This window comes from Myotis nattereri, assembly GCF_964212035.1.
Source record: "Myotis nattereri genome assembly, chromosome: 12".
In the NCBI taxonomy this organism is placed as follows: domain Eukaryota; kingdom Metazoa; phylum Chordata; class Mammalia; order Chiroptera; family Vespertilionidae; genus Myotis; species Myotis nattereri.
Genome location: NC_138087.1, coordinates 5,201,886 through 5,229,174, shown reverse-complemented (window position 1 = coordinate 5,229,174; position 27,289 = coordinate 5,201,886). Strand labels below are relative to the sequence as shown.

Sequence of the window (27,289 nt, the reverse complement as noted above, 5' to 3'; positions counted from 1 at the left end):
GTTAAATGCTTTTGGGTTCTGATTCCCATCCAATATCTAAGCCCCCCTGTGCTTAGCAACATTGGCAAGAGATGGGTTTGCCTCTGGGCCCCACCCAGTCACTAATAAAATACTGACGAGAGAAGGCCGAGGCCAAGGCCAAGGCCAGGAACTCATTTCTCTAAGAGCCAGGAGATTTCAGAGAGAAAAGTGGTCATTGTGGCCAGAAGGACAAAGTGCATGGCACATGTGTGGCCGGCCCTGCCTTTCCGTCAAAGGACTACTTTCCTAAAACATGAAAGTGCAGGAAGTTTAACATAAAAACCAGGCTTTTACGCGAGTGGAGCCGTGCCAACACTGCAGACCCTTCAAACGAAGTGCTACACCTGGCTCTCCGGAAGGGCCCCCTGAGGGACAGGTGGCCGTGAGGGCTGGCCGCTGCGCACTGCTCTGTGACGCCTCAAGTCCCTTGACCGACTTCTGGAGGAGAGAGGGCGGTGGGGAAGACACAGTTCTGAGGACGGAGCTATGGACGCCGCTGTGCCTGACCAACAGCACCCACAGCTGCCGGACAACACGCAGCCTGTGCCTGACAGCCCCGACAAATCACCATGATGGTCGGTCTTCTCATCCACTTACTCAGGAGGCTTTCTTCTGGGCTTGTGCATTATAAAGAGTTCTGAACTAGGACTATTATTTATATTCATTGACAAATCATAAAAAACACAAGTCATTACATAGACTCAGACCGTGTATGCTGAAATGTGATAACTGATATGTTCTTTGAAATTTTGGAAACTAAATAAAAACAATCTCATTAGGTTACTTCCCTAGATGACTACCCTAGAACTGTTAAGATTTACAATAACATTTAAAAAATGACTTCATCCCTAGTCTTTATTCACCCTTTTAAAAAACCTCTAATTAATAAAGTGGGTCAGTGACTCAACTATTCACACCCATGTGTCATACTTAAAGAGAGATGACTAAAGACAAGCAGATGCCAAAAATATTGGATTTTTTTCTAGTTAAAAAAATATGAAGAAAACTTAACTTTAAAGAAAAACAGATAATGGGGAGCAAACTGCCAAGCAGTCTCAAATGCAACAAAACTCATGGTTACTGTCCCCCTCTTTGATGTTCATTTATAGCCAGGGTCAAATTAGAAGAAAAACAAATTATTTGCTGAACTTACACTTCAGTTTTCCCTTACTCAGGGGGAAAAGCACCCCTAAATAAGTAAAATGCAGAATACTTAATATCTAAATGGTTTTTCTTTACCCTCAAATCAAGTGCAACTGAGCAGAAATTCTGTGTTTGTCACCAATCCTTTATTGAAACTGGTAACTTCCACACTTTCTAATAGAACAAAAAAAAAAAATAATGTTCAGTATATACAGTCTTTTCATGGACTATTTGACTATACACAAGGCAGGGTGATAACACAATCTAATCTTCATAATAATTTGTGCAGAAAAAGAGACCTGACAGACAACGTGTGAACAGTACAGTGAAATGACATCACAGGCCCAGTGAAACGCAGCCTGACACAAAACGCACGCACGGCGGCCAGTGGCGCCCCCGGGAGAGGCTGGTCAGTAGTAATTCACCCCGAGTCGGACGCAGCGATCTGGTGTGTGGCTATAAGTCTCTTCAGCGAGACCACCTCTGCAGACAGGTTTGCGATGCCCTGCTTCAAAAACAAGTTCTCTGGGTCGGGCACTTTGCAGCCGCTGTCTTTCATTTCAGCAACTCCAGCCTTGAAACTGTTCCGCGTTTCGCCCGTAAGTTCTTTCTGATGCCAGTGTTCCGGCCGGAGAGACCAGTCTTGGATGTTAGTCACCTGCACTGAGAAAGGGGTGAGGGGGCGATGGCCCGCACTGAGCTTCTCCGGTCCGAAATGCCTCTTGGCCGTCGTGCCAACGGCCGAGGGAAGTTTGTGAGTGGCCTCAAAGTCAGCGTCGAGCGCCTCTACTTTGATCTGCATGGCTTTGGCTTTAATGCGGAGCTTGTGTGGCAGAGCAGAGGAGTTCGCCTCCGGGACTTTAACCACCGTGGCATGTCCATGCTGCAGCTCGAGGGGCGAGTGCATCGGGCCTTTGGGAACCTGCTGCTCATCTTCTCCGTCCGAGGACTTTCCCACGGCACCATCATCGGTTTCCGACGTTCTCGGGGAGTTGCTGGAGGACCGGCTGGCCGGCAGGAGAGGCGGGGAGTGTGAGTAGGCGGGGAAAGAGCTGCCCACGTAGTTCTGATACACGGCCGCCCGGTAGGCGCCGGGGTCGTCCCGGGGCTCCCGGGCATAGCCCTCCAGCTCCACCGGCTCCTGCTTGATGGCCTGCAGCTTGCCGGCAGGGCTCGGGCAGCCGCTCCGGCTCTGCGCGCCCTCCCGCGCCGGCTCCAGGCCGCCCTCGGCGCCCTCGGCCCGGCCCGGCGGCGAGTGCCTGATGACCGAGATGCAGCTGCTGGCCGCCGGCTCGTCCGCGAAGGCCCCGCCGGGCGCCGCGGCCGGGTAGTCTTGGAAGTAGACGGCCGCGGAATTCCTGAGCTTCTGGATCTCTTGGGCATATGCTGCGGAGCTAATTAAACCAAACTTCAATTTTAGGGAAAGCAATTCAGCTTTCAAAGTGGCGTTTTCTTCTCCCAGTGCAATCAGTTTGTTCTCCAGCACAAGGTCATTCAGCCGGCGCTTCTCCCGGGACCTCTTGGCAGCTTCGTTATTCTTCCGTCTTTTCTCCCAGTACATGGCGTCTTTCTTTTCATCGGGGATGAACTCCCGCTTCCGCCGGCACGCGGAGGACTTGCCTTTCCCCACACTCCCTTCGCCCAGAAGCAGCTCCTCTCCTGTCGACAAGTCTTCGGAGACGTCAGTTAAGGCCGAACTGAGCACCATCGCCTTGTCCGCGCTGCAGCCGGGGTCCAGCGAGGCCTGCTCCTTCTTGACGGCCTGCATCTTCCTCAGCTGCATGGGAGGCGCGCCCTCGCGGTGCCGCCGTCCCAGCGCTCTCAAATGCTGTCGGGCCGCGCTTCAACACCCATCCATGTCCCTCCTCCTGTCCGCCTGCCCCGCCCGGGACAGCCTCCCGCTCTCCCGCCGAGTGCAGTGGGGTCTTCGAGGTGACCTGCAACACAGGAGAAGAAACAGTTATCCATTTGGTGACTGTTTACCAGCAATTACGGACAGGAACTGTGCCAAGCATTTAGGGCGTACAGGTCCGAACAAGAGGCCGTTTTCCTTCAGAGTCTGCATTCTTAAAAAGGAAGTGCCCCAATTCCGAGACTGTAAGGTTGTCAAGGACAAATCCCCAAGGAGACCTGGGGCGGAGCACTCAGTGCGAGGTACCCCGGAGTGAGAGAAAACCCCAAGGATGCGGGGATGAGGGGATGCGAGGATGCCAGGATGTGGGGATGCGGGGATGTGGAGGATGGGGGGATGTGGAGGATGCGGGGATGTGGAGGATGCGGGGGTGTGGAGGATGGGAAGATGAGGGGATGTGGAGGATGGGAGGAAGGTTGTTCCAGGAGCAGGAAAGGTGGGGTGGGGTGGGCGTGTGGGGATGGCACTTCGCAGGAAGGAATTGGCGGCACCTCTGCTTGGTAGTTTTACAGCCCTTGCACATTGTGGTGTTTAGAAAATGTGACATAACATTTATATCACTGAGAAGCAAGCGAGCCTACCTCTTAAGAGTAACTTTTCCAAGTAAACTCCTTTATTATCATAAACAAGTCCTATCATTATATGGAATAAAATTCAAATGGAGCTAAATTCTTATTTCCCCTAAACTAAATAAAATCACACAAACAACCAACTTGTAGTTGTTTTAGTCTGACTCTTACATGGACACACACCTGTCTCTCCCCCGCCTGCCAGGCGCACAGCACACGCTGTGCCAAGCAGCTCCTCCGAAGCTCCCGTGCTGTGAGCTGGGCAAGTGCCTTTCTCTGGTTCCTTCTAACTGATTTATCAAACATCCACTTAAGAGTGAAGTGCCCCAAGTGCTTTTTCTAGTCCTGAAAATTCTGTCAAAATAGGTTTCCCTTATGTAGTAGCTTTGGACTAAAATAAATCGTGACTAATCAGAGGTGTGTTTTTTCTTTTAAGTACAGTAGGATTCTTGAAACTTAAGATTATGTTAGGCCTTGGCCCGACAGTTCAGTGGTTAGAGCATCGTCCTGATATGCCAAGGTTGTGGGTTCGATCCCCTGTCAGGGCACATGTAAGTGGCAACCAATGAATGCATGAATAAGTGGAACAATACATCTGATGTTTCTTTCCCTCACTCTTTCCTGCCCCCTTCCCTTGCCCTCCCCCCCCTTTTCCCATCTCTCAAATCAATGAAAATAAAAATAAATATTTTAAACTGAAAGAATGTAATTATGAAAAGAATTTCTTTTCACTTTACTAATTACTTTCAAACAAAATATAAAAACTCAAAAACAAAACCATCAATTAGCTTCCCCTTGCACTGATGAAATATTTACAACCTGAATCTGACTTGCCATGAGATAATAAACCCATTTAGGCTCCATAACGGGCTTTTGGTGGTGGTTTCTGGACCTGTGATTCCGGACAGGTTTCTCCACCTCATTGTCCAGAAGATAACCCTCCTAAAGGAGACGCAGGCCCGCCGGCTGCCCGCATCCCTCCGGCCACCCTGGTGTGGGGCCTGCTTCTGCTCAGAGCCGCCCCTTCTCTGCTGTGCATAGCTGTCTGATGACTAATGAGATGAAGCTTAATTTCATCAGCTGGAAAAGCCTGCCACCTTCTTGTGTCGTTTCCAGAAGCAATAGAAGGAATGATGCAATAATTTCAGGATCATAAAAATAAGGTTTAATGCCACATTCTTGTCTATCAATTGAGCCAACACGAAAACAGTGAACTGCGCCTTAGCGCAATTTGGGATTAATACCAAGTTTCTGAAAACCCAACTTTAATGGAAAATGTGGGCAAGGAGCCGCGGCGGCGGTGAGGGCACGGAGAGGGGCCTTTCTGGTTACACTTTAGTGGCACGGCACCATTCCCACTGGGTTCTGTCTTCTGACACAGAAACGCGCTTTTCCCCTGCGTGGAATGGTTTCTTTCCTCTAAGGATCTGTATTCCCTAATCCAGGTAAAGTCCCCTAGAGTCCTGGCCGAGGCAGAGAGAAAGCAGCCCTACTCCCCTTTACCGAAAATACCCCGCTTGCCTCAAAATCTCGTAACCCCTTTCTTCCCAGGGTCTGCGTGCTGCCCGTCACTTCACCATCACCACGCGCTGTGGGGCATCCGCACCTGCAGAAACCTGTGTCTCCTGAGCGAGTCCCTTCCTCGCGCACTGCACTGCGCGTGCTGAATGTGGGCTCTTCCCACCAGCAGCTGCCTCTGTGACTCCACCGCGAATCACCACAGACTGCCCTGGGGTGCTCTCTCTAACATCATCTTCCAAATAGCCGTGCGGTGAGAGGATCGGGCACCAGCAGCGTGAGACAGTCGCTGGCCGCGCGTGCCCAGCAGCAGGGCTCACGTGCAGTTCTAAACGGGCTCCGTAACTTTCCACCACGGACGCATACGAGAGCAATGCTGCCACAGGCTAACGACGTACGCGAGAGCGGAGCTTCCACGGCATCTCATCGATGTTAAACATAGTAACGCGGGATAAGACGTTATTGGAGGATCTGCTGCACTGTGAAGCCCAATGAACAGACTTGTACCCTAGCAACAGACTGAACTATTAGCTGTTCGACATTTCATTGACAGCAACTCATTTGCCTTATATAGGAGAGTTTTGTAACCAATAAACTTTTCTGATGTTTTTTTTTAATATTTTGTAAATTCTAAAAAGAAAAGTTCTACTTCTTAGCAGAGAGCTTCTCTTATTCATTCATTGATTTATTCAACACATGTCCCTGCTGTGCACTGAGTCAGCCCAGGGCATATGAAGGCCGGGGGGAAAAAACCGAACTCCCAGGTGTCCAGGACTCCGGGCCTTCGGTGGGAGACAGACAGAGAGGACAGTGGGATTGTGAGGCGTGAGACCAAAGGGGCCGGTGCGCTTCCCACACTGCTGCTCGCTGCACTGCTTTTGCCTTGGTATGATGATAAAAGCAAAGACCATCATCACGGCTCCACTCACTGACACTGATGTGCAGCAGCCACTGTGGCTGGCCTGTCGTTACTCCATCACCCCACAATAACCATTTCCTGTGAGAACACGCAGGCGCCGAGAAGTTCAGGGACTTGCCCAGTGTCACACAGCCAGGTAATGGCAGAACACAGCCCCACCTGGCCCGACTCCAATCCCATCCCTCCGGCAGCGCCCTCTCCTAACGTGGCAGGGGCGGTGGGGTGTATATTCCGCACTGCATCTCATTCACACGCGGCTCCTCTGTGTCACCCTCATTCCTCAGTGATACACACCCATGTGCCGACTCGCGTGGGGACAGTATGGCAATGCTAGATGCGCCAGAACTCCTTTCAGGCCACAGAGGCACCCCTGGAACTTTCCTCCAGCTTCCGCAGAGTTGCTTTCCACCTAAGGTACTTAACGAATTGAGAAAACACTCAGTTTTCCTACCTCCGCTAAAATATCAACCTCTTGGAAACTTTATTCATGCTAAAATAAATAGAGGAAAAGAAAATCGCAGCTTTGGCACTGTATCCCTTCTCAGCCTGGGGTGGAGTGGGCGCGAAACCACAGGAGGCGAGTGGCTGTCCAGGAGCACCGGGCAGCCGAAGCCAGAGAAGGGCCGGGCGCCTCGGCACGTCTCTCAGCACGAACTCAGCCTGGGCGGGCGCAGGGGCAGGTTAGTGCCCTGAAGACATCGGTGTGCATGCTCGCCAATGGCTTCATCTCAAACCCAAGGCTACCCTGGTGATGAATGTGCCAGCCACTCGCCTCGGCCTCCTGTCCTCAGACCACCACGGACATCGTGTGCATCGGCCACCGCTCTAGTTTCCTTTGTGGTGAGTAACTGATACTAAATGCCAGCTCTGTGATGTGGGTGTGTTCAGCATGACTAGCTTCATTACACCCATTAGGTAATGTGGCTGCTTCTTAAAAACAAATAAAAAGAGAAATTGAAGAGCAGGCGTCATCACACCCGAATGGACATTTTTCCCATGTCCAGTGTGGACGTGCTGCGGCTAGTGGGTGCTTTCCCATAGCACGTGGCACTATTTCCACAGGCAGGAGTTCTCGTTCATAAGCCGGGAGTTTTAAAGTCTATTTAACACAAGTGACCAGAATATTGCTTTTAATTAAGATTAAAATGTGGCTTAGAAAATTCCTCTAAAAGAATGAAACTTTACGACATCAATTCTAGGCCAAGTTCCTCCTGGAGGAGCGCCCTCATCACTGACGTCGCGTGAGCGGAGGCCTGTCTCTTCCTGGCCTCCCACCCGCCCGAGAAGTGACCGTGACATTTCACACTCTTTGCGGAGCAAGAAAAGAAGCAGCATTTTGTTTCAAGTATCTGAAATCTTACTAATAGTTTAGACACTAAAAGCTATTATAGGAAAATTTTGTTATTAATTCTCTCTAAAGGAGAAGGCTTATTGCAAATTGTTCCTTTTATATATTTTTATTTTAAAATCTGTCAATAAAAGAGGAAATACTATTTCATATGCCCAATGACATAGAAACATTTTTATAGAACTATCTCATCTTTCCTCTCCTCTCTCGAATGTGCTGTTTATTCCCTGAGAGGTATAGTACAGACTTCATTAACAGCAAAAAAGGCCTTTATGTGCAACTGTAAGTCATCTCCCCAGTAAGCAGGCAGTTGCTTGTTTTGGAGATAAGTGTCATTTAAATGAAAGGGAAAAAAAGTTAATCAATTCACGGCTCTTTAAACTATTAATACTAGTAAAAGATTAACCTACATTTTCTTCCTGTGTGTACAATCCATGGCATGACTGTTTCAATAAAATGCTTTACTTCTTTTCATGGATAAAAATGAAAGCCAGTATTTAAAAGCAGAGATTAAGCAGGAAAAAATACATATGTCCAATCAAGGGTGGAGTGGGGGACAAAAACTCAGGAAACACTGAAGTTGCAAGAAAGAGGATTTCTAATCAGTCAGAAAAATAAAAGGCTTTTTAAATTAAAAAGAGAAAACTATGTTAAACCTCTCCAAGTGCCAATGAAGCGCCTCCCATTAACAATATAATTCTGTCTGCAGTAACACAGACTTGAACATTAAACCAGAGAGAAATGTGTGTTTACTGAGAGATGAACACACACATCAACAGGCACCACACTTCGCTAAAGCCTAGCCCGTCCCAGCAACAACTGGCCCAGTTTCCTATTTGGGCGCACCCATAAATAATGTGTCAAAACCACTGATCGAGTTTATGATGAGTGAAAGTTCCTTGCTCCTCATCCTCCACAAAGGACGACTTGAAAATGACATTTAAACTTAAATAAATGATAAAACTGCATTTCATTATAGCAGGGAAATAACTGAAGGAATTGAAATAAAACAGCATAATGCCATTTTTTTAAATAAAAGAAGCCAGTGTTTGTAACCTAGCACATGAGAATATTCTGAAGGCCGCACAGAGCTGCGCAGAGGCTAACACAGCTGTGGGGCATTAGAAATCCGGACAAAACCACCCTCCCTAAGATGGAGGCAACTGAGGGGTGGGGACGGAACAGCAGTGCACTTGTTAAAAATCTGCAGTCATTTCAAAATGGGGATCTTTTTCTTGACACTTTCAGAAAAATAATTTATCAGTCTAAGCCAGCCGTGGGCAAACTACGGCCCGCGGGCCGGATCCGGCCCGTTTGAAATGAATAAAACTATTGAAAAAAAAGACCGTACCCTTTTATGTAATGATGTTTACTTTGAATTTATATTAGTTCACACAAACACTCCATCCATGCTTTTGTTCCGGCCCTCCGCTCCAGTTTAAGGACCCATTGTGGCCCTCGAGTCAAAAAGTTTGCCCACCCCTGGTCTAAGCTCAACTCTTAAGGGACACCACCAATCACAAGGTAATCCAGTTACAGGACAGTCTGCGGGGTAAGTACACAGCAAGCCATGAGGGCAAAACTGGTGTGGGCAAAAGGGTGGGTGGGAGGGCGATGGGAGGGAAAGTTCTGGCATGTTTGTGATTGTATTGAAGAAGCATTCCAGTTCTCCTCAGTTTGACTGTTTGATTGCTTCTTTTAAATTTCATTTTCTTTTTTTAAATGTTTTTATTAATTTCAGAGAGAGGAAGAGAGAGAGTGAGAGAGAGAGAGAGGAAGAGAGAGAGAGAGAAACATCAATGATGAGAGAATCACCTACTGGCTGACTCCTGCATGCCCCGTCCTGGGGATCGAACCCACAACCTGGGCATGTGCCTGATGGGAACAAACCAGTGAGCTCCTGGTTCATAGGTCAAGCTCAACCACTGAGCCACACGGGCCAGGCTAATTTCACTTTCTTTCTCAGTTTGCAGATGACTACAAATGTCATTTGCTTTACTATGTGCCTTAGGAGCAGGGCAGGTTTTTATAAATGTTTATTTTGAGTGTTTATTGGGAGGCTACTCAGTTGCAGTTTAAGGTCTCTGGAAAGTTAGTTAATAAAAGACACCATGTTCTGATAACTAAAAAGGCTTATATATATTCTGATTCCAATGAAACTGCACAAATCATTACGAAAGGCTTCTAGCAAATCCTTACTAAACTTTCTTATCATAAAACAAGCTCATGCGCTCTGATTCAAACCATATGAGAACAGCATTTTCTTTTTATACTACAGGAAAGTTATTTGCAGAGAAATCTGAGAGATAATAGGGAGTGGTGGTGATATAAATTCATTTTGAAACTGAAAATCTCTTATGTAATGTCTGTGATCAAAGGTCAACATCTTTCGACATTCTCGTATGAGTCCGAATTGGATAAAAATCAACTCAAGTATAATTTAGAAAAATAACAGGATATCAAACAATGTGTTAACCCTACAAAACACAGGTCTACCTTACAAAAACAAGAGAAGAATATTAAAGGAAACTTCAATTACATTGTTTCTGTCACATGTTGAACTGAATCCCAAGTGTGCTCTCATTCCTCAATACAAATTAAAAATAAACAACTTTTAACAGCACCGATGCCATCTGGATGACAATGGAAATAGTGAAGTATGTGTGATTTTAGTCGGGCAAAAATAAAGGCCAGGCAACATGACCGCACCTTTTCCACTGCGTGCGCAATCAGTCACGTCTGGGAACTGGCTCCCGGACCGGGCAAGGTCAGCTCGAAATATCCACTCAGCTGGTGAGTCAGGCGCATTGCTCAACCGGGGAGGGCTCTAACAAAGGGTTTGAACTTGCAGGTTGTTGCATCACAGTCATGTTATAATTGCACTTTGCAAAGATAAGCCTTTAACACAGAAAAGGAAATTGCTTCAAAAATTACCATGAGCTTGTACTCACACTCGGGGAAGAGCTGGGGGCGGGGGGGGGGGGGTGCTGCCAGCAGGCCTCTCCACACCCTTTGCAGGCTGCTAATTCATCTGTGTGCCTCCACTTCCTGATCTAGGAAGCGGTTGGTCATTGAACACTCAGCACAGTGCGGGCACATGCAGGCTGGTGCTGAGGGGCTGTCGGCTTCTGACCTCAGTTCTGAGGAGTGGGCGGTGCCAAGGCATCCATGAGGAGGGTGAGTCCAGGCCTTGCGAGCCCCTCTGGTTCTCAGTGAGAACCTGCCTGTGTCAGGGATTGAGGCTTCAACCTTTTGGTCTCCTCCCTCCCTCCCAGACCCAGGCCACAGAATTTTAGATGCAGAGACTCTCAGGCCAAGGCAACTGCCAGGGAGGTCAGGAGGCTGGAGAGCGGAGCCGTGGCACTTTTAACACCATTGCTGCTGCCAGCACACCCTCGGATCCTGCGGCAGTTCCCCCAACACCAGCCCCGTGACTGGGGTCTGAAGTCCTGCCATCCTGCCAAGAATCCCCTTCAAGCGCAGTCACCACTGGACGTGAGGGCAGGGTTTTGAGAAAAAGGTTAATCATGATTAGAACAAAAATTGTTCCTAGAGGATCTCTAACTACATAGGCGCAGCACAAGCTTCAGTCCTTGCTGTGATCGCAGAGACTCGGCAGGGAAGAAGGAAAAAAACCTGGTTCCTGGTCAGTAACAGCACAGGAAGCACCTACTGAGCTCGCTCCCTCAGCTCACCCCCAGCCATGGAAGGAAGGGCCGGGCCGCGAGCTCCAGCCGGCCTCGGGACCTCGCTCTTGCCCACCCAGGGCCTGTGCGCTTCACACTTGCCCGGCGGCCTGGGAGTTAGCAGAGCCGCGCGTCGCCGACCTCCCCGCCAGCCCCGGAGCCCGTCCCGGACGTGTCCGCCCCGACGTGTCGGCGGGATGAGAGCTCCCCTGACATCGGAGGCGCGTGGGGCTTTGGCTTTGTTTCACCGTGTCTGGATTTAGGAGATTCCGTCCTCTCCTCCAGCCTCCGGCCGCATGAACGAATGGGCCAAAACATACATCGACCCAACTAGCCACTCCAGCGGGGACCCTCCAACCACCATCGGGGCTGGGGAGCCCCCACCCCCATCTCTGTGGCGTGTTGGCACCTGGAGGTTTTCTTAGGTCTTTTTCACATTCCGCGAATCCAGAGCGCTCGACTCGGAAACACAACGAAGCCTCCGGGAACAAAGGTGTCTGCGGAGGTCCGTGCGGCAGGCCCTCCCGGAGCGGCCCCCTCCGCGCGGCCTCGCCCGGGTCCCTCCACCCCCCGCCGGCCCTCCCTCGGCCCAGGGCCCCTCGCGCACCCGCACTCCCGGCCGGCGGTGCCCCCGCGCCCGCTGCGCCGCGCCCACCCGGGCCCGCCCCCCCAGTGGGCGGCGCAGCGGGGCCTCGCAGCGCCCGGACCCCGCGCCAGAACAAAGGAATGCGGGGACCCCGCGAGCGGGAGCGCGGGCCGCCGAGCACAAGCGCCGCCCAGGGCGCTCGGGGTACCACCCCCACGCGGCCAGACCCCACGGGTCCGCAGGAGGGAGGGTCGCGCTCGAAGGTCGCCAGCGGAAGGTGACGCTACGCGGCCCCCTGCAGGCCAGCTCCAGCCGAAAAGTAGGTCGGGGTCTGACCCCGGGCCGAGCAATATTAGCTTCTAGTATTTGGGGTGATATAATTTGTTCCAGTGGTGAAGCTTTATAATACACCCCCCAAAACCACCCCACGACGCGGCACTTTTAATTATTTAAATGTTAGGAAAATCTGACATATACACACCATCATACACATATATTACATATTAAGAGTTCAGGAAGAAACATAAAATCTGGGTACATTATAGTATGTTCATCTCTCCTCACATAAACAAAAGTAGGTTATCCAGGCAAAAACACAACCTACTAATTTATATGTGTTTCCCATGTACCTGATCAGATCTGGAGAACAAATACGATGTGAAATAAGCACCTGGGGATCATTCGCTGCTGCTGTTTACAAAGCCAAGCCAGGCTGACACTGGCCCTGCCTGCCTTCGCAGGAACTGCACTTCCCTGAGCTGTCCTCTAAAAAGATACAGTCAGAACCCAGCAAACCGCCGGGCTCTGGGAAATGTCTTCCTAAAAATACAGTCTTATCAAAGCTCTCCGAAGGCGTGGAGTTAAAACTACAGCAAATGGCCTTGAGCACGGATTTGCACACAGCCCTGGAGAAACACCAGAAATAGCACTGGGAGGCCGCAATTGTTAAAATCTGATAGGACTAAATTTAGAAGAATGCACATTTCATGTAGGGGAAAGACATGCATAGGGCAGCATAAGCAAACTCAGCGCTTACCCAGTTGTCTGTTTTCCTGTGTAATCTATCCCTTAAAAAAAAAAGTTACAGTGGCATTTAAAGTCTGAGATTGTCCTACTTTCTTTGTAACAAGATTATAAAATCATGTAATTAGCTCCCTCTTCCTATGCTCACTGCCAGCAAATTCAGCCGTTACATAATGCAACATTTCCAGGAAACTGATGTGATCTGTCACGTCGTGTCTGAAAAAGCAACAATAAGGTGAGGAAAGGGCTGATCGTAAGGAATGCATTAAAATTAGGCGGGGGGGGGGGGGGGGGGTGTAAACGTCACAAGGGCTCATTCCAGATTTACAAATAATAGCTCAGATACTACCAGGAGCGAACCCTGTCAAATCTGAGATCAGAATTCAACCCGGGTAAGTCTTCCTTTCATGTTTTGTAGGAATGTTTTAAAATGAACCTTTTTATTGGGGACGTACTATAGATGTGAATAACGACCTAATACTCAACGCTGCGCTAACATTCCCAGATCGTCGCACACGTACGCGCACAGTCCCAGATGAGCCGTAATCCTCGCCAATCTCTCGCCGTGGGCAGATTATGCAATGTGTGCAAGGACAAACCACAACCTCCCGAAGCGCGCGCGGGTGCCACACGCTGACGACAAACGCGGAGGAAAACGTCTGTGCTCACACCGCCCGGACAGAAACAAACGCGGCGCAGGCATTCTCCGAGTGCCGTCACTGTTCACGCCACCGACCTTTTCTCAACAAGAAAATCCAGACTATTTCCCATTACTCAGCCGCCCCCCCAACCCCCCGCCCCCCCTCCCCGCCGCCAGCACCGCAGAAAGCAGGAGAAAGGAGAGAGCATTGCCCTTCCCGCTCGAGATGGCTCAGCCTCGGCTACTTCTCCGCTTCGCTCTACCAAAACATCAATTTTCCCGAAATCAGGAGACATTATGCAACAGCGGCGGGGAGGGGATGGGGGTGGGGAGCTCGAATCAGCCCGGTCTACGTGCCGGCGCGAGGGCGCTGCAATCAAAGCAGCCACCTTAAGGTGGCGAGTCCCTTCTCCCGACAAGGCAGCAAAAGTTTATGTAACGAATGCCCCGCGCACACTTGCCGCCGCCGGCCAGCCCCGCGCACAGCCCGGTCCCCGCCCGGCTGCCGGCGCCCGCGCGCCCCGGGAGCGGGCGGGGAGCCCGGAGCCGGGCCGGGTCGGCAGTGGGCGGAGCGCTTACCGTGTTCCTGCTCTCGGGCCGGCGAGCAGGGCGGCGGGGAGAAGAAACGGGGGCCGGGAGCGGGCCCGGCGGCGCTTGGGCTCGGGCTGGGGCCGGGCTCCCGGGCGGAGGCGAGGGCGCGGCTCGGGAGGCGGGTGGCGCGCGGGTCCGCGGGCGCCGTGGCCGCGCCGGGAGATGTGTGTTAGTAGGTCAGTTCCGAGCGCCGCGCTACGTCGCCGCCCGCCAGCCCCACCGTGACGGGCGACCGGGCCCCAATCGCCGCTCCCGCACCCGCCCCCCGCCCGCCGCCAATGGCCGCGGCCGGCGGGGGCGGGCTCTGGCGGCCACGCCCCCTCCCACTCCCCCTCCGGGCGGCGCCACCGGCACCCCGCGCCCCTCCTCCTCCACGGCCTTCGCCGCCGCCCCAGTGCTGGGAGGACCCCGCTCCCGGGTTGCGCAACCGCCAGTTCTGCCGCCGGGAACGGACGAGCCCCGGAAGGGGCCCGAGACCCCAACCCTCCGCGTCCCCCCAGCCCCGCCGCTTCCTTTCTTGTCCCGGCCGCCGCAGCCCCTCGATGGCCCCTGCGACCCCGGCTCCCAGCAGAAGCCCTTCTGTCTCCCCGAGCGCGCCGCCGGCCAGGCTACCTGTTGCCGGCCGAGCACCAGGCCGCGGGCTGCGGCGCCCCGGCCGTGGCCGAGAGCTCCGTGCGCCCTTCCCCGCGCGCTCGCGGGAGGACCCCCACCTCCTTGAGGTGGGCGACTGGGGAGACAAGGCGGAGGTGGGGGTGGGGGGCGCTGGCAAGCTGCGAACCCTCGCGGGGAGCAGGCGGGGGCCGGGGCCGGGCGGCAGGTCCGAGCCCCGCGGGGCTGCGTAGGCAGCGATTACGCGGCCCAGCGCCTCTCCCCGGGGAGAGAAGCGCGACGCGCAAACACCGCCCCTGCACATTAGGGCGCCGGTGCCGGCCTCGGAGGCGCTGCGTCAGAGGCCTGGCGAAGGAGGGCCCCGGCCCCAGCCCCGGCCCCGCTGGTGCTCCGGCAGCTGCGCCCGCTGCCCAGGCTGCCGGGCCGGGCACGCCGCGCGGGGTCTTTGCTGCTGATCCTGGAGCTGGTCGTTCGTTAGTGTCCTCTCTGCCCCCATTGAACGCTGTCACCGTCACCTCCAAATTCCCGGCTCCGTAAGAGACTTAAAGAAATGGGAGAAGGGCACCTCGCGGCGGGGTCTTAGTCTTCGCTGGAGCTGCCCCGGCACGTGGCGTTCCTGCGGGGAGAGGGACTGCTGGAGGCCGGCCGCCCGTGCGGGGAGCCACGTTCCTGGCAGGCGTTCCCAATAGGGAACGTGCAGGCGGAGAGGTCTGCCTGCCCTGCTTGGGCTGTGGGGGAGCGAGGCTGAATTCCTCCCCTGACTTTCCACTTCTTCCTCCTCGTGATAAAAATACACTTAAAAAGAAAAGAAACATCTGAAGCAAACGCCAAAGAGAAGAGTAGTGAACCTCCAGCGGCTGTGACCCGCGGCCATCGCTGGCAGAAAGGCTGCTGCGCTCAGTCTGTCTGCTTTTCCCTCCCCCATTCTCATGAGCACCCAGAGTGACGCCCAAATGTTTTCATGTTTCAGTTGCGTTTTTTGGAAAGACTCACATTTCAAACCGTCCTCCAAGGGCAGTGCTGTGGTTCAGAACACAGATCGCCACAGTTCACGGGGGCCTGTCTCCCAGCAGGGCCTGGCAGGCAGGCAATGTGAGCTTCACCGCTTCCCAAACCCACCTTCAGGGAGCTGCTGGGCAGTTCAAGACGCACATCCGTGTATGGCTTTTGGGTCAGTTCCCCTCTATTAGGCATTTATCCCAAAGGCTTGACTACCTTGATGAAAATGAATCCATAATTTGGTGTCTCATATTCGCTTTTCTCATTTTTACTAATAATTTTCCTTTCCCCCCCAAGTGATTACAATGCCCATGATAGCTTTGAAAATCTCTTAAAGTAAGACCATATCCCTAAGTCAGTAACGACATCAGGGTTAGGACGGCAGCCTGTTCCTGGAGCCCAGTGCCCCATCCGCACCCCCGCCCCCCAGACGTGTTCCACATTGTTCTGCACTTTGAGTAATTCCGTAGCATTCCACACTCACTGTAGAATGAGTAGTAAATGGCCTTATACAGGACAACTTAAAATTCAAGAACTGTAAACAACATGCTTGGAGTCGATCCAGAGAGTGACAGTAGAGGAACCCTCTGAACCTGGAATCTGCTGTTCATGCTGAAGCTGGGAACTGAAAGCCGCTTGGCTTGGGGTTTTCTAGATTTTGCGTGCATGCTATTGTGCATCATTTCTTACTCCCGTCTTCCTTGGAGAGCAGATGAAGTCTAAGAGGTATCTGTGACACCAGCTTAGAAAATAACTCTTTAGCTCCTCCTGGTGATTAAGAATCCACTAAGCACTGCCCTGGAGGCTCCCTCCTGTTACCCAGGAGGCAATGCAGCTACTATAGAGTCTTATTCTAAAACCCGCACAAAAGAGGTGCTTCAGATCAACTCGAAGAAGTGGCGCCTAGAACCGAAGACAGTGGAGCCCTGGCTGGTGTGGCTCAGTGGATAGAGTCGCCTGCCGACCGAAGGGTCCCGGATTCGATTCCGGTCAAGGGCATGTACCGTGGTTGCAGGCTCCTCCCCAGCCCCAGAGGCAACCAACAGATGTGGTTCTCTCACGTCAATGTTTCTCTCTGTCTTTCCCTCTCTCTTTCACTCCCTCTAAAATCAATGGGAAAATATCCTCGGTGAGGATTAACAAAACAACACAAAACCCTAAGACACTGGAAACCATTCCTCGGGTCGGGGAGGCTTCCAGAAAGCCGTCAGCATGTGCCTGACTGCAGAGCTGGGCCAGCAGGTGGAGGAAAGGAGTGTGAAGTGGAAATGTCTCCCTCTCAATCCCTCTCAGTCCCTCTCAGTGCTGGGAGGGGGGGGGGCGGGGGGGGGAGGGAGGAGGGGGAGGGACTGTTGAGAACTACCAGCAGAAGACATCATTTAACCATGTTTGGCCGCATCTTATTACAATACACATGCTCTCTGGCTAAGCAAATGCGCCAGCTATAACTTGAGAGCAGAATGGCGGAGCACGTGGCGGCTCCTCCTGAGACGGCCCACCCCTGCCCTGCACGGGGTCTAAGCACCTGCCGGACCAGACCCAGACCCAGACCGAGGACCCCGCTCTCCCGGGCCTCCCGGCGGGCCAGCTGCCAGGCGGTTCTCGGGGAAGGCCCCCGGCGGGAGAGCTCCTCAGCTCTCATGGATGCTGCAGGGTGGACACAGCAACGGGGCTCAAGGCTCCAGTTTTTCAGAAGCAAGTTGACCTGTTAATTTTTTCGGTAAAATGTCCTGATTTTTCAGTTTAACAAGTGTCATTAAAGAAGAAAAGCCCCGCGTGCTGCGGCCCTGTGCGTGCATCCTGCCGCAGGAGGACAGGATCGCCTGCTGCCTGGCTCCCAAGGGTCCGTGGTGTTCTGCCAGGACCCCTGGTTTGGGGGAATTGCTTCATTTCTAACAATTTGGGGGCTCGCCCAGGATTCTGGTTGTCGCTACAGGCGGGCACTTGTACCCTCCCCTGAGGAGGTGCGTCCCGCTGCCAAGCTGCAGCAGCCTCGGTGAGGAGGGGCAGCCATCACCCCTGGGCGACCTCGAGCTCGGGACCGAGAGTCAGCCGGCAACACAGGAAGGGCCGAGCAAGCAAGACCCGCGGCCACCAGGTTAGAAGGCCTCCTGCCCAAGGCCCTCCTTGACTTTCCGGCTCATCGCCATCGTCCAGGAGACTCTGTTCTAATCAAGACCTGGAAGGGAAACAAGTTGGAACCCTCCTGGGAAGGACCCCACCTTGTCCTGCTCACCCTGAGGCTGCTGTTCAGACTGCAGAGCAAGGTTGGACCCATCACACACGGGTTAAGGGCGGACCATCAGCCTCTCTGGGTGGGGACACCTCAACTTGGACGGCCAGACCAGGACATGGCCCCTTGAAATTAATGCTAACGAAACTGGGAAAAATCTAATCAAAGTTCTGCTGCTCCAGCAGGAGGCCAGGCATTGCAGGCAGTGCCTGAGCCGGGGCGCAGCCTCTCCCCTTCTGTCTCACCCCCCCTCCTTCACCCCTTCTTCCTCCCCCTTCACCCCCCTCTCCCTCACCCCCGTCTCCCTCACCCGCCTCTCCAGGGTGCTGGTTCCGCCTGGGTGGCTCTGAAACCTGTCTTTCAATGAGTGGAATTTGCTCCTGAAGCAGCTGCGGGAGAGGCACCCTCCACACTCCGTCTGGCTCTCCTGCTCAGACCCTAGCACTTTGGGTTGTGTGGCCCCTGTAAGAGCTCAGATGGGACGGAGGGCTCCAGAGGAGGGTGAGGACCCATCACACCGCCTCAACCTCCACCCAGCGACCTCTGGCACCCCCAGTGCGGCCCTTAGCCTGCAGAACATAGACACCAACAAACTGGTTCGATTCCCCCTAAACTCCAAACACACCTGACTCATGAGCCACGTAACTGCTGCCGGCAGAAGGTGGTGTGATTTCAGCCTCAGGCACGATGCTCTCCAGCCCCAGCACCGTCAGAAACGGACTAGACGGGGAGGCCTGCCCTGCAGACACCAGATCCTGAGCTGTGGCTGCTGTTCAGAAGGGAAGAGGCAGTCCTGCTTGCAGCTGGCAGCCAATTGCTCTGAGTTGGGGCAGCAGCGAGGTGGGGAGGCAGCCGGCAGCCGCACCCACCACTGTGCTGGGCTCCAAGGCCTCCTCAGGCTCTTTCCCTCTTTTTCACAAAGAATCTGTCCCTGAGGCCTGTGCACCCTGCGTCCACCTGTCCAGGCTGCCCCCCCTCAAGGGCCACGCCCTGAGCTGGCCCAAGACCTATGGCCCAAGCAGAAGTCAGCAGCGGCCCTCAGCTGGCCTGCGCCTCAGGCCTCGCTCCGTCTGGCCTCTCCACTCAGCATCTTGGGGGCCTCCTACCGTGCACCTTTGCTCCTGGAGGTCCCGCCCAAGGCTGCAGGGCTTCTGTGATCCCCAGAATGAAGCTCAACCTCAGACCCCAAAGCTTCACTCCCAACCTTACGCCTCCCTTCTTGTCCTGCCTGGCACACGGTCACCGCAGCAGCCGCTCTCTGCCCCGGAAGGACTTCGTCCCCCCAGCCCGTCTCACCTGCCCACGCACCTTCTCACTGAGCCACGCGTTCCTCCTCCTCTTTCTAGACGTGGTTTAACGCCACCGCCTCCCACCACCCCTGCTACCCGTTCCAGCCTGGCTCAGCGGTGGCAGCTGCTTCAGGGACCACTCCTGCCCGCCGGGTCCGTGGCTTCTCTTCAACTGGCACTGTTTCCGGAGCTCCCGGTGGGGCACAGGCTCAGTTAGTGCCTGCAGGACACGGGTCAGCCATGAGCGGCTGTCAGACCTCGGAAATGGCTTCTTCACAGCGCTGCCCACCCACTGGATTCCAGTTTGCAACAAATGAAGTAGAAATTGAGAGTGTTTAGAAGCCTTTCTAAAAATTTGACTGAGTACTTGATGCCTGATCAACCTAATAATACAAATGTTGGGCTTGTAGAAAGAAAAGAAAAGCCCCCTGGCTCACACAGCTGGAGGCGGAGGAACCGTGCCCTGGGATGGAGGGATTCTGTGGGGATGCCCAGAAGGGAGCATGGCGCCTGGGAGGCAGGCTCTCTACCTGGCGGCCCAGATGGCCAGCTGCCCCTATCTGTTCTAGACATTGGCTCCTGAATCGCACTGTAGGAAACCCCATAGGACTGCGGGTGCTTCCCAGGCAGCATCTCCCGTGCCCTGGGCCATCGTCCTTCCTCCACACTACGCTTCCTGAGGAGCTTGTGTCCTTTTTAAAGAAACATTACAAATAGAAGGTAAAACAATGTCTAGGAACCCATAGGCTCTCGTCTCGCTTCGCTCCCGGGCCCAGGCTTTGGAATGTGGCAGGACCGCAGGAGGCTGCCCCGCCTTCGCTGTTCCATTTATGCTGGTGTTTGGGCTCTGACTCCTGACGCATCGAGTGTTTAGGCCAGGGGTCCTCAAACTTTTTAAACAGGGGGCCAGTTCACTGTCCCTCAGACCGTTGGAGGGCCGGACTATAGTTTAAAAAAAAACTATGAACAAATTCCTATGCACCCTGCACATATCTTATTTTGAAGTAAAAAGCAAAAGAGGAACAAATACAATATTTGTATTTGGATGTGGCCCGCGGGCCGTCGTTTGAGGACCCCTGGTTTAGGCAGAAACTCCCTGGCGTGGCACTTTCTTTTCCTCGGTGCTTTGCTTTGTTTCTACACTTTGTGCCACTTCTAGTCCCCAGCTAGCTCCTCTCCTTCCTGCGCCTTCTCCTTTCACTCTGCTGTTGAGCTTTATGTGCCTACACGAGTTTCTCTTTATTCCATGCTTTCTTACTTTTGTCCTGCGGCCTTCCCGTTATCCAATCCTCATTACTCCTTTGGATTCTTGCCTCTCCCAAACGTCCACCCCTCTCCCCTCTTGCCCTGTTTATCCCAGTCACGGCCTAGACATCGTGAGTGTGAAATTTCCATCTGTTCTCCACCCTCAGCCGCGCAGAGCCCAGCTCTGCCGCAGGGCTCCATTGGCACGAGTGCCATCAGCATGTTTGACCTTATTCCTCAAGAACCAGTCTTCGCGGGAAAGAGGAGATGGTCAAATAACACTCCCCACGATGGACGCTCAGGCTGTAAAGTATGGAGGCCGAATGCTGCCCATTAAACGGCTCTCGCTCAAGCGAAGGAAGAAATGAGGTCTCCACACCACTGACTGCGTGCTCTCCCCTGACAAGAGCAGCTGGTGGTCTGAGAGATTTCATAATATTCCCAAAAGACCCAGGAAAGACCAGAAGAAGGTGATTGTGTAAAAGAAGAGAAAATATTGCAAGTTCACCTTTACAAACTGAAACTACTTTAAATTTAGCTGCCACAGGTAGCACACATTTTAGTTAGCATTTTTGTTCACTCAGGTTACATAGTATATGTGAGCAAAGACACAAAATAAAGAACGGGGAAATACACTAAAAATGGTCAAGACGTGGGGAGCAGCTAATTGTGTTCATTGCAAAACTTCCAACGATGGAGCAAGCACGGTGGCAGCAGTTGGCTGGTCACAGTGTGTGAAATATGAAATTGTGAAATGTATTCTCACAAAAGTCATTTTGTTAAGAATACGAGATGACATGTTCATATTGGGATGCTGCTCCCGTCACTGAGGCAAACCTTAGCTAAACATTTCTGCAGAGTCACCCATGGCAGCGTGCTGGGCAGAGCCTGGCCGCACTTGGGGGCTGAGTGCTGGTGCCTTCCTGGCCTCAGCTTCTCAAGGGAGTCATTCGTGCTCTGAACCCGCCCCCAGCACTGAGACCTGACAGTTGAACCAGATCTGGCGTGGCTCTGGGGACTCTCCAGCATGGCAGGGCGCCCAGTGCCCACGGGGACCTGCGGCTCCGGGCTGAGGCAGGCTCACCCAGCCTCTGGGCCCAACGGTCACGCGCACCAGTGGCCGCTGTGCCGTGCCGTGCACACGGACAGGCTTGGAGGCGTGTTTTCTGTAGCTGTGGCTCGTTTCAGCAAGAGATGCAAGGAGTGATACCAGCTTGGCAAAGGCGCTAAGAAGCCCGGAAGTGGGTGCTTGACCACATTGCGAGCCTTCTGCGAAACCTCAGTGAACAGACGGAGCAGCTCCGCAGGGCGCGGAGGGTATGGGCTCGCCCTGGGCTGTGGCCTGAGCGTCCGAGCAGTGAGCAGTGCCGCGGGTGGCTGCCAGGCTGATGGGCCATGAGCGGCCGCCCCGGTGGCCCGGGGAGAGGCAGCGGAGCCCGTGGCGGGAGAGGCGGTGGCAGGGCCGCAAGCCAGCCCGCTGCTCAGGAGCTGGAGCTAGGTGCTTCCTCTAACTGCTCTCGCCTGCGTTCGCCCTCCGGCAACTACGGACAATAAAAATGCCTATTTCAGCAAGTCGTTCTGAGGATGAACTGAGCTCAGCTCTCCTGACGGCTTAGGAGAGGGCCAGCTATGAGACAGTGATACGTTAGGTGTTATTATTACTGCCAGCCCTACCCATCGGCGTCAGGGAGACCGACATGTGTGTGCATGCACACGTTGTGTGACTGTGTCACACGTGTGTCCCTGTAACTGAATATGGACAGTGAATTCGGTTGCACGGCACTTCGTCTAATCAGTTAAGCCAGCAAGTGTCTGCCGCTACAAGAGCGTAGCCGGGGTGGGTGGGGGACGCGTCATGAGTTCTCTCAGTCACTGAGCATCATGAGCTAGGGCCGTGGTCGGCAAACTGCGGCTCGCGAGCCACATGCGGCTCTTTGGCCCCTTGCGTGTGGCTCTTCCACAAAATACCACGTGCGGGCGCGCACGAACAGTGCGATTGAAACTTTGTGGCCCATGCGCAGAAGTCGGTATTTTGTGGAAGAGCCACACTCAAGGGGTCAAAGAGCCACACGTGGCTCGCGAGCCGCAGTTTGCCGACCACTGAGCTAGGGCCTTCCTGAGGAGCTGGCGAGGCCTGTGCCTGCCCTGGGCTGCGAGCTCCTTCATTCACTCCCTCACTTAACGGAACGCGGGTGCTGCCCAGGGCCAGGCGCTGAGCAAGGCCGCCAACGCCACTGGGAGGGCGAGAAGCCGGCGTAACTGCCACACAGAAGCCAGGTGAGGGAGAGCCCTCGGCCCACGGAGGGGAAGGGAGACGCTTCCTGAAGGAGGTGGAACGTGACCAGCTGTTAAAGACCAGTGGCCGTTCCACAGGCAGGTGAGACGATGTGGGAGGAAGGTTCGGCCAACAAAGGCACAGAGGTCGGAGGTGGGAGATGAAGGGCCGCGAGGAGCCGCCGGCCCAGGCAGGAGCTGGCTGGACCGGCGGTCTGGCCTGGGAGAGTGGCCGGGAGGCCGCCAGGCACCGCTGCAGGCGGAGGCCGGAGTGGCCACCCCAGCCTGGCCTGTGGGTTTCCCAGGCAGGAGCGTGGCTGGCGGGGCGCACGGCCTACCGCAGTGACACGCTGTTTTAAAGACGTGTCACACGAGAGTTAGCGTGGGGAAGAGGTGGAAGGCCTGGACTCCGCCTTGGGCCTGGGTCCCGTGAGTCTCTCCACGTGACAGACAACCCTGGGAAAGCCACAGAAGCCCCTGTGCCTCAGTTTCCTCATCTGGAAAACGGGGGCCTGGTGCGGTGGCCGAGGACCCGCGGAGGCGCGCACAGCATCGCTGCTTCGCCCGCACCCGTGGGCCCCGTCCGGGGGGTTGGACCCCTTTCAAGGACCCTCGGCTCTGGGAAAGTACCCCAATTCTGGGCACCTTCCCAGGGACACGCCTCCGGAGGGATTCGGAAGCTTGGGGCGGTGTCCATCTCTGGGTACCGCCTGCCTGCCCTGGAGGCTGGCGCCTGGACTCACCGCGCAGTTGGCAGGCATTTTAAGACATTGCACCCACAGGCCGGCACACGAAGGGGCGGGGTGTTGGGACCAAGAATCAGGCCCAGGCGCCGCATTGGCCGGTCGGGCTCAGAGGGTCCGGGGCCTTGCCGGGCGCAGCGCAGCTGGGGACCGTCCAGCACCGACGGACCTGACGTTACCGAGGCGTGTCCCCTCCAGGCCCACTTGACCCTTTGGCTCCCTGCCCTCTGCGGGCGGTTCCCAGTGCAGGGCGCCTGCCAGCCCACGGCCCGGGCCAGGACTTTCTGCTGATGTGCCTGAGAGAACCACTCCCTGACCAGCAGCCCCCACCCTCACCCCCGCCCCGCCCCAGCCCTGGTGGCGGCCGCAGGGCCCGGGGCGCGCTCCCGCCGGTGCCGGGAGTGGAGGCCCGCGGCCACGGCGCCCCCGCGTGGCTGCAGGCGGGAGCTGCGGGCGGCTGGAGGCGGGGCGCCGGACTGTGCCCCTCCTCCGCCCCTGCCCTCCGCCCGCACCGCAGCCCTAGGATCCTGCCTCCCAGGAAAGCCAGACACATGGACTTCACTCAGGCGCCAACTTCCAGGAATCCCAGGCCCAGGCAGCCCGGGTCTTCTTCCTCCCGGAGCCCAAGAGGAGGTAAATAAAGAAAATCCTAAAAATGGGTTTCCTGACAATGTACACCCCCTGAAGGCAGCAACAGAGAACAACTACTAAATCGTGCGGAGAAACAAAGGCCCCCTTTTCTCCGCTCAGAAGGATGAGCACCACTCCTGGCCGGAAGTCATCCTGGTCTTACAGCAACTGCTCTTAGGGGGGTGTGGCTCCAGGTGTGTGGGGCAGGGCAGGGGCAGGAGACACTGGGTGTGTGGGGCAGGGGCAGGAGACACCAGGTGTGTGGGGCGGGGCAGGGGCAGGAGACACCGGGTGTGTGGGGCAGGGGCAGGGGACACCAGGTGTGTGGGGCGGGGCAGGGGCAGGAGACACCGGGTGTGTGGGGCAGGGGCAGGAGACACCAGGTGTGTGGGGCAGGGGCAGGAGACACCAGGTGTGTGGGGCAGGGGCAGGAGACACTGGGTGTGTGGGGCAGGGGCAGGAGACACCAGGTGTGTGGGGCGGGGCAGGGGCAGGAGACACCGGGTGTGTGGGGCAGGGGCAGGGGACACCAGGTGTGTGGGGCGGGGCAGGGGCAGGAGACACCGGGTGTGTGGGGCAGGGGCAGGAGACACCAGGTGTGTGGGGCGGGGCAGGGGCAGGAGACACCGGGTGTGTGGGGCAGGGGCAGGGGACACCAGGTGTGTGGGGCGGGGCAGGGGCAGGAGACACCGGGTGTGTGGGGCAGGGGCAGGGGACACCAGGTGTGTGGGGCGGGGCAGAGGCAGGAGACACCGGGTGTGTGGGGCAGGGGCAGGAGACACCGGGTGTGTGGGGCAGGGGCAGGAGACACTGGGTGTGTGGGGCAGGGGCAGGGGACACCAGGTGTGTGGGGCAGGGGCAGGAGACACCTGGTGTGTGGGGTGGGGCAGGGGCAGGAGACACCGGGTGTGTGGGGCAGGGCAGGGGAGGGAATCCTCACTCTTTTTTAGGTATAATATGCACTTGTTAACTTTACTGGAAACAGGTCAGAATCACTGGTTTCTGTGTGCGATGAAAGGAAAACATTTTAAAGTGTAGACTGGAAAAGAGGACTCTCCAGTTACTGAAAAGTGTGTATTTTCACTAGTGATCACTGATGAGTTTTCTCTTCAGAACGAGTGTAATCATTCACTTGAAGTGAAACAATAAGCCTTCACATTTAAATAGGAAAATAGACGATAATATCTGTTATTATCTGATACCAGCATGAACAATGAGACAGAAAACATTTCACTGTTCCGAGGAAGATATGACTCCAAAGGTCGCTACCTAGAACAGGTGGGAAACGAAAGCTCCCAGAAGTCGCAGAGAATTGAGTCATGTCGCTGGACAGGATGCCAGTGTTTGACACAGCTTGACACAGCGGCTCCTCCATCGGGAGGCCTTTCCCTGCTTCCCGCTTCCCACCGCCCACCGCCCACCGCCCACCGCCCACCGCCCACTGCCCACCGCCGTGACTGTGGCAAGTGGCCGGCCCTCCCGGTGCCATACTTGGGCTGAGAGCCTGTTGCCCACAGGGGTTTGGGGGAGGCTAGCGTGATACCTAATCCTAAATACCTAATCCTCAACTCATCCACCTCCTTAGCTTCACTGCGGTGAGATTTTCAAGTGTCACAGCCTGTCTCAGACTGTCTCAGAGGCGGGTGATGTTTGACACAGGTCTGGCCGAAGATTTGGCAGAGGCCGCAGGTAGGCCCGATTTTCCTGTCCTCCTGCCGTAAGAATGGGCGCAAAGCTGGACTATAGCTCCCATCCCACCAACAGGGGGAAGTCAAGGTCACACCTGTTCCCTGCATCGCGGCTTCTTGAACGGGAGGACAGCAAACCCAGATTTGTTTAAGCTGTTGTTGACCTACAGACTGTCTGGTATCTAAATAATATGCAAAGCATAACAATGAACATTTCTGGTGCCTACAAAGTGCTTAATGAGTGTTATTGTATTTTAAAATATCATACTTCAATATATTTAAAATATAATTGGGAAAAGTGTCATATTTACAATTTTAAAAATTATTAAATAATGAATACTATAGCCAACAAAAAAGTGCAAGCTGATTTTTGTAAAATATACTATTGCACATAACAAAAAATCAGTATTGCAAAGATGATAATATCCCCAAAATATAAGTGAAAAAAATCAATATTGCAGAAATGATAATATCCCCAAATTAACCAATAAGTATAATCCCATTTAATCAAAATTTCAATGGATATTTTGAAGAACTTATTGATTCTCACTTTCAATTGGAAGAATAAATATTCCAAAATAACAAAATTGACTTTGAAAGAGAAGAATAAATGTGGTGAACTTATATAATTTATTCAAACAGATATTAGATATTAAAACAAGGTGGCATTATTGAAAGATAAGCTGATCAATGAAATGGAACTGACATTCTAGAAATAGTTACACATAAATGTAAAATCATATCATAAATAGTCACATGTGGCTTAAGGAAAGGGGCCTGTTCTGAGACCTGGGTTGTTGCACAATTTCATCCATATGTGAACATCTCAGAGTGCCGCACACAAGCCTTGGAGCAGCCTCCTCATCACCTGGGTTCCATAGTGGCCTACTCCACACCTAGGCTCCACGGGGCAGCTACTCCACACCTAGGTTCCAGGGTGCAGCTACTCCACACCTAGGCTCCAGGGTGCAGCCTGCTCCACACCTGGGATCCAGGGGCAGCCTGTTGCTCCTGGCTATCTGCTTGCACAGCATGTATCTGCCCTGAATACTGTAGCCAACTGGAACACAATGGTAAGCCCCTGTGTGTCTAATCATATCTACTAGTAAACATAGAGAAGACGCAGTAAAAATATGGTGTAAAAGATTTTAAAAAGCGCTACACCTATTAGTGTAGAGGCCGCTCAGCAGGAGTGGGGCCCGGGGGACTGCAGTGACTCCCGGTGATGGTGAGTGAACGAGAGGGCTAGGACATCACTGCTCACCACTGCGGACCTACGGACACTGCACACTCAGCCTGCAGTACGTTTATAAACAGCACAAGATTAAACAAGCAGGAGAGAAAACAATGCAATCAAGAGCCGCAGTGAACACGCGGGGTGAGGCTGCTGCGGTGGGTGGCAGGCTATTTTCATAAGGAAAGAATACGCTCGAAAACAAAAGCATAGTGAATACCGACCAGCGCACATGCGTGTTGTCACTGCCGGGTGGCAGTGCTGCCCTTTCGCAGGCCGCAGGGCAGCGGTGTGCGCACCAGCGTCGCCACAGACACGGGAGTGTGTGCGGCGGGGGCGAGGGTGCCGGAGACGCAGGAGGCGACGGTGTGGTCAGCTCCGTCATCCTC

General features: G+C 54.2%; 1 protein-coding gene across 1 annotated transcript; it reads right to left on the bottom strand.

Annotated features, from left to right (window-relative positions):
* Nucleotides 1-1,288: 1,288 nt before the first annotated feature.
* NFIL3 (nuclear factor, interleukin 3 regulated) lies at nt 1,289-14,168 on the bottom strand. Its single transcript, XM_081104063.1, has 2 exons — nt 13,945-14,168; nt 1,289-3,101 (listed from the first exon to the last, which is right to left on the bottom strand). The coding sequence occupies exon 2, from the start codon at nt 2,945-2,947 to the stop codon at nt 1,586-1,588; it is 1,362 nt and encodes a 453-aa protein (XP_080960189.1). The 5' UTR covers nt 2,948-3,101; nt 13,945-14,168; the 3' UTR covers nt 1,289-1,585.
* Nucleotides 14,169-27,289: the final 13,121 nt, after the last annotated feature.

Coding starts and splice junctions, on each gene's coding strand:
- NFIL3 (XM_081104063.1), bottom strand. CDS start 2,947: ATGCAGCTGAGGAAGATGCAGGCCGTCAAGAAGGAGCAGGCCTCGCTG.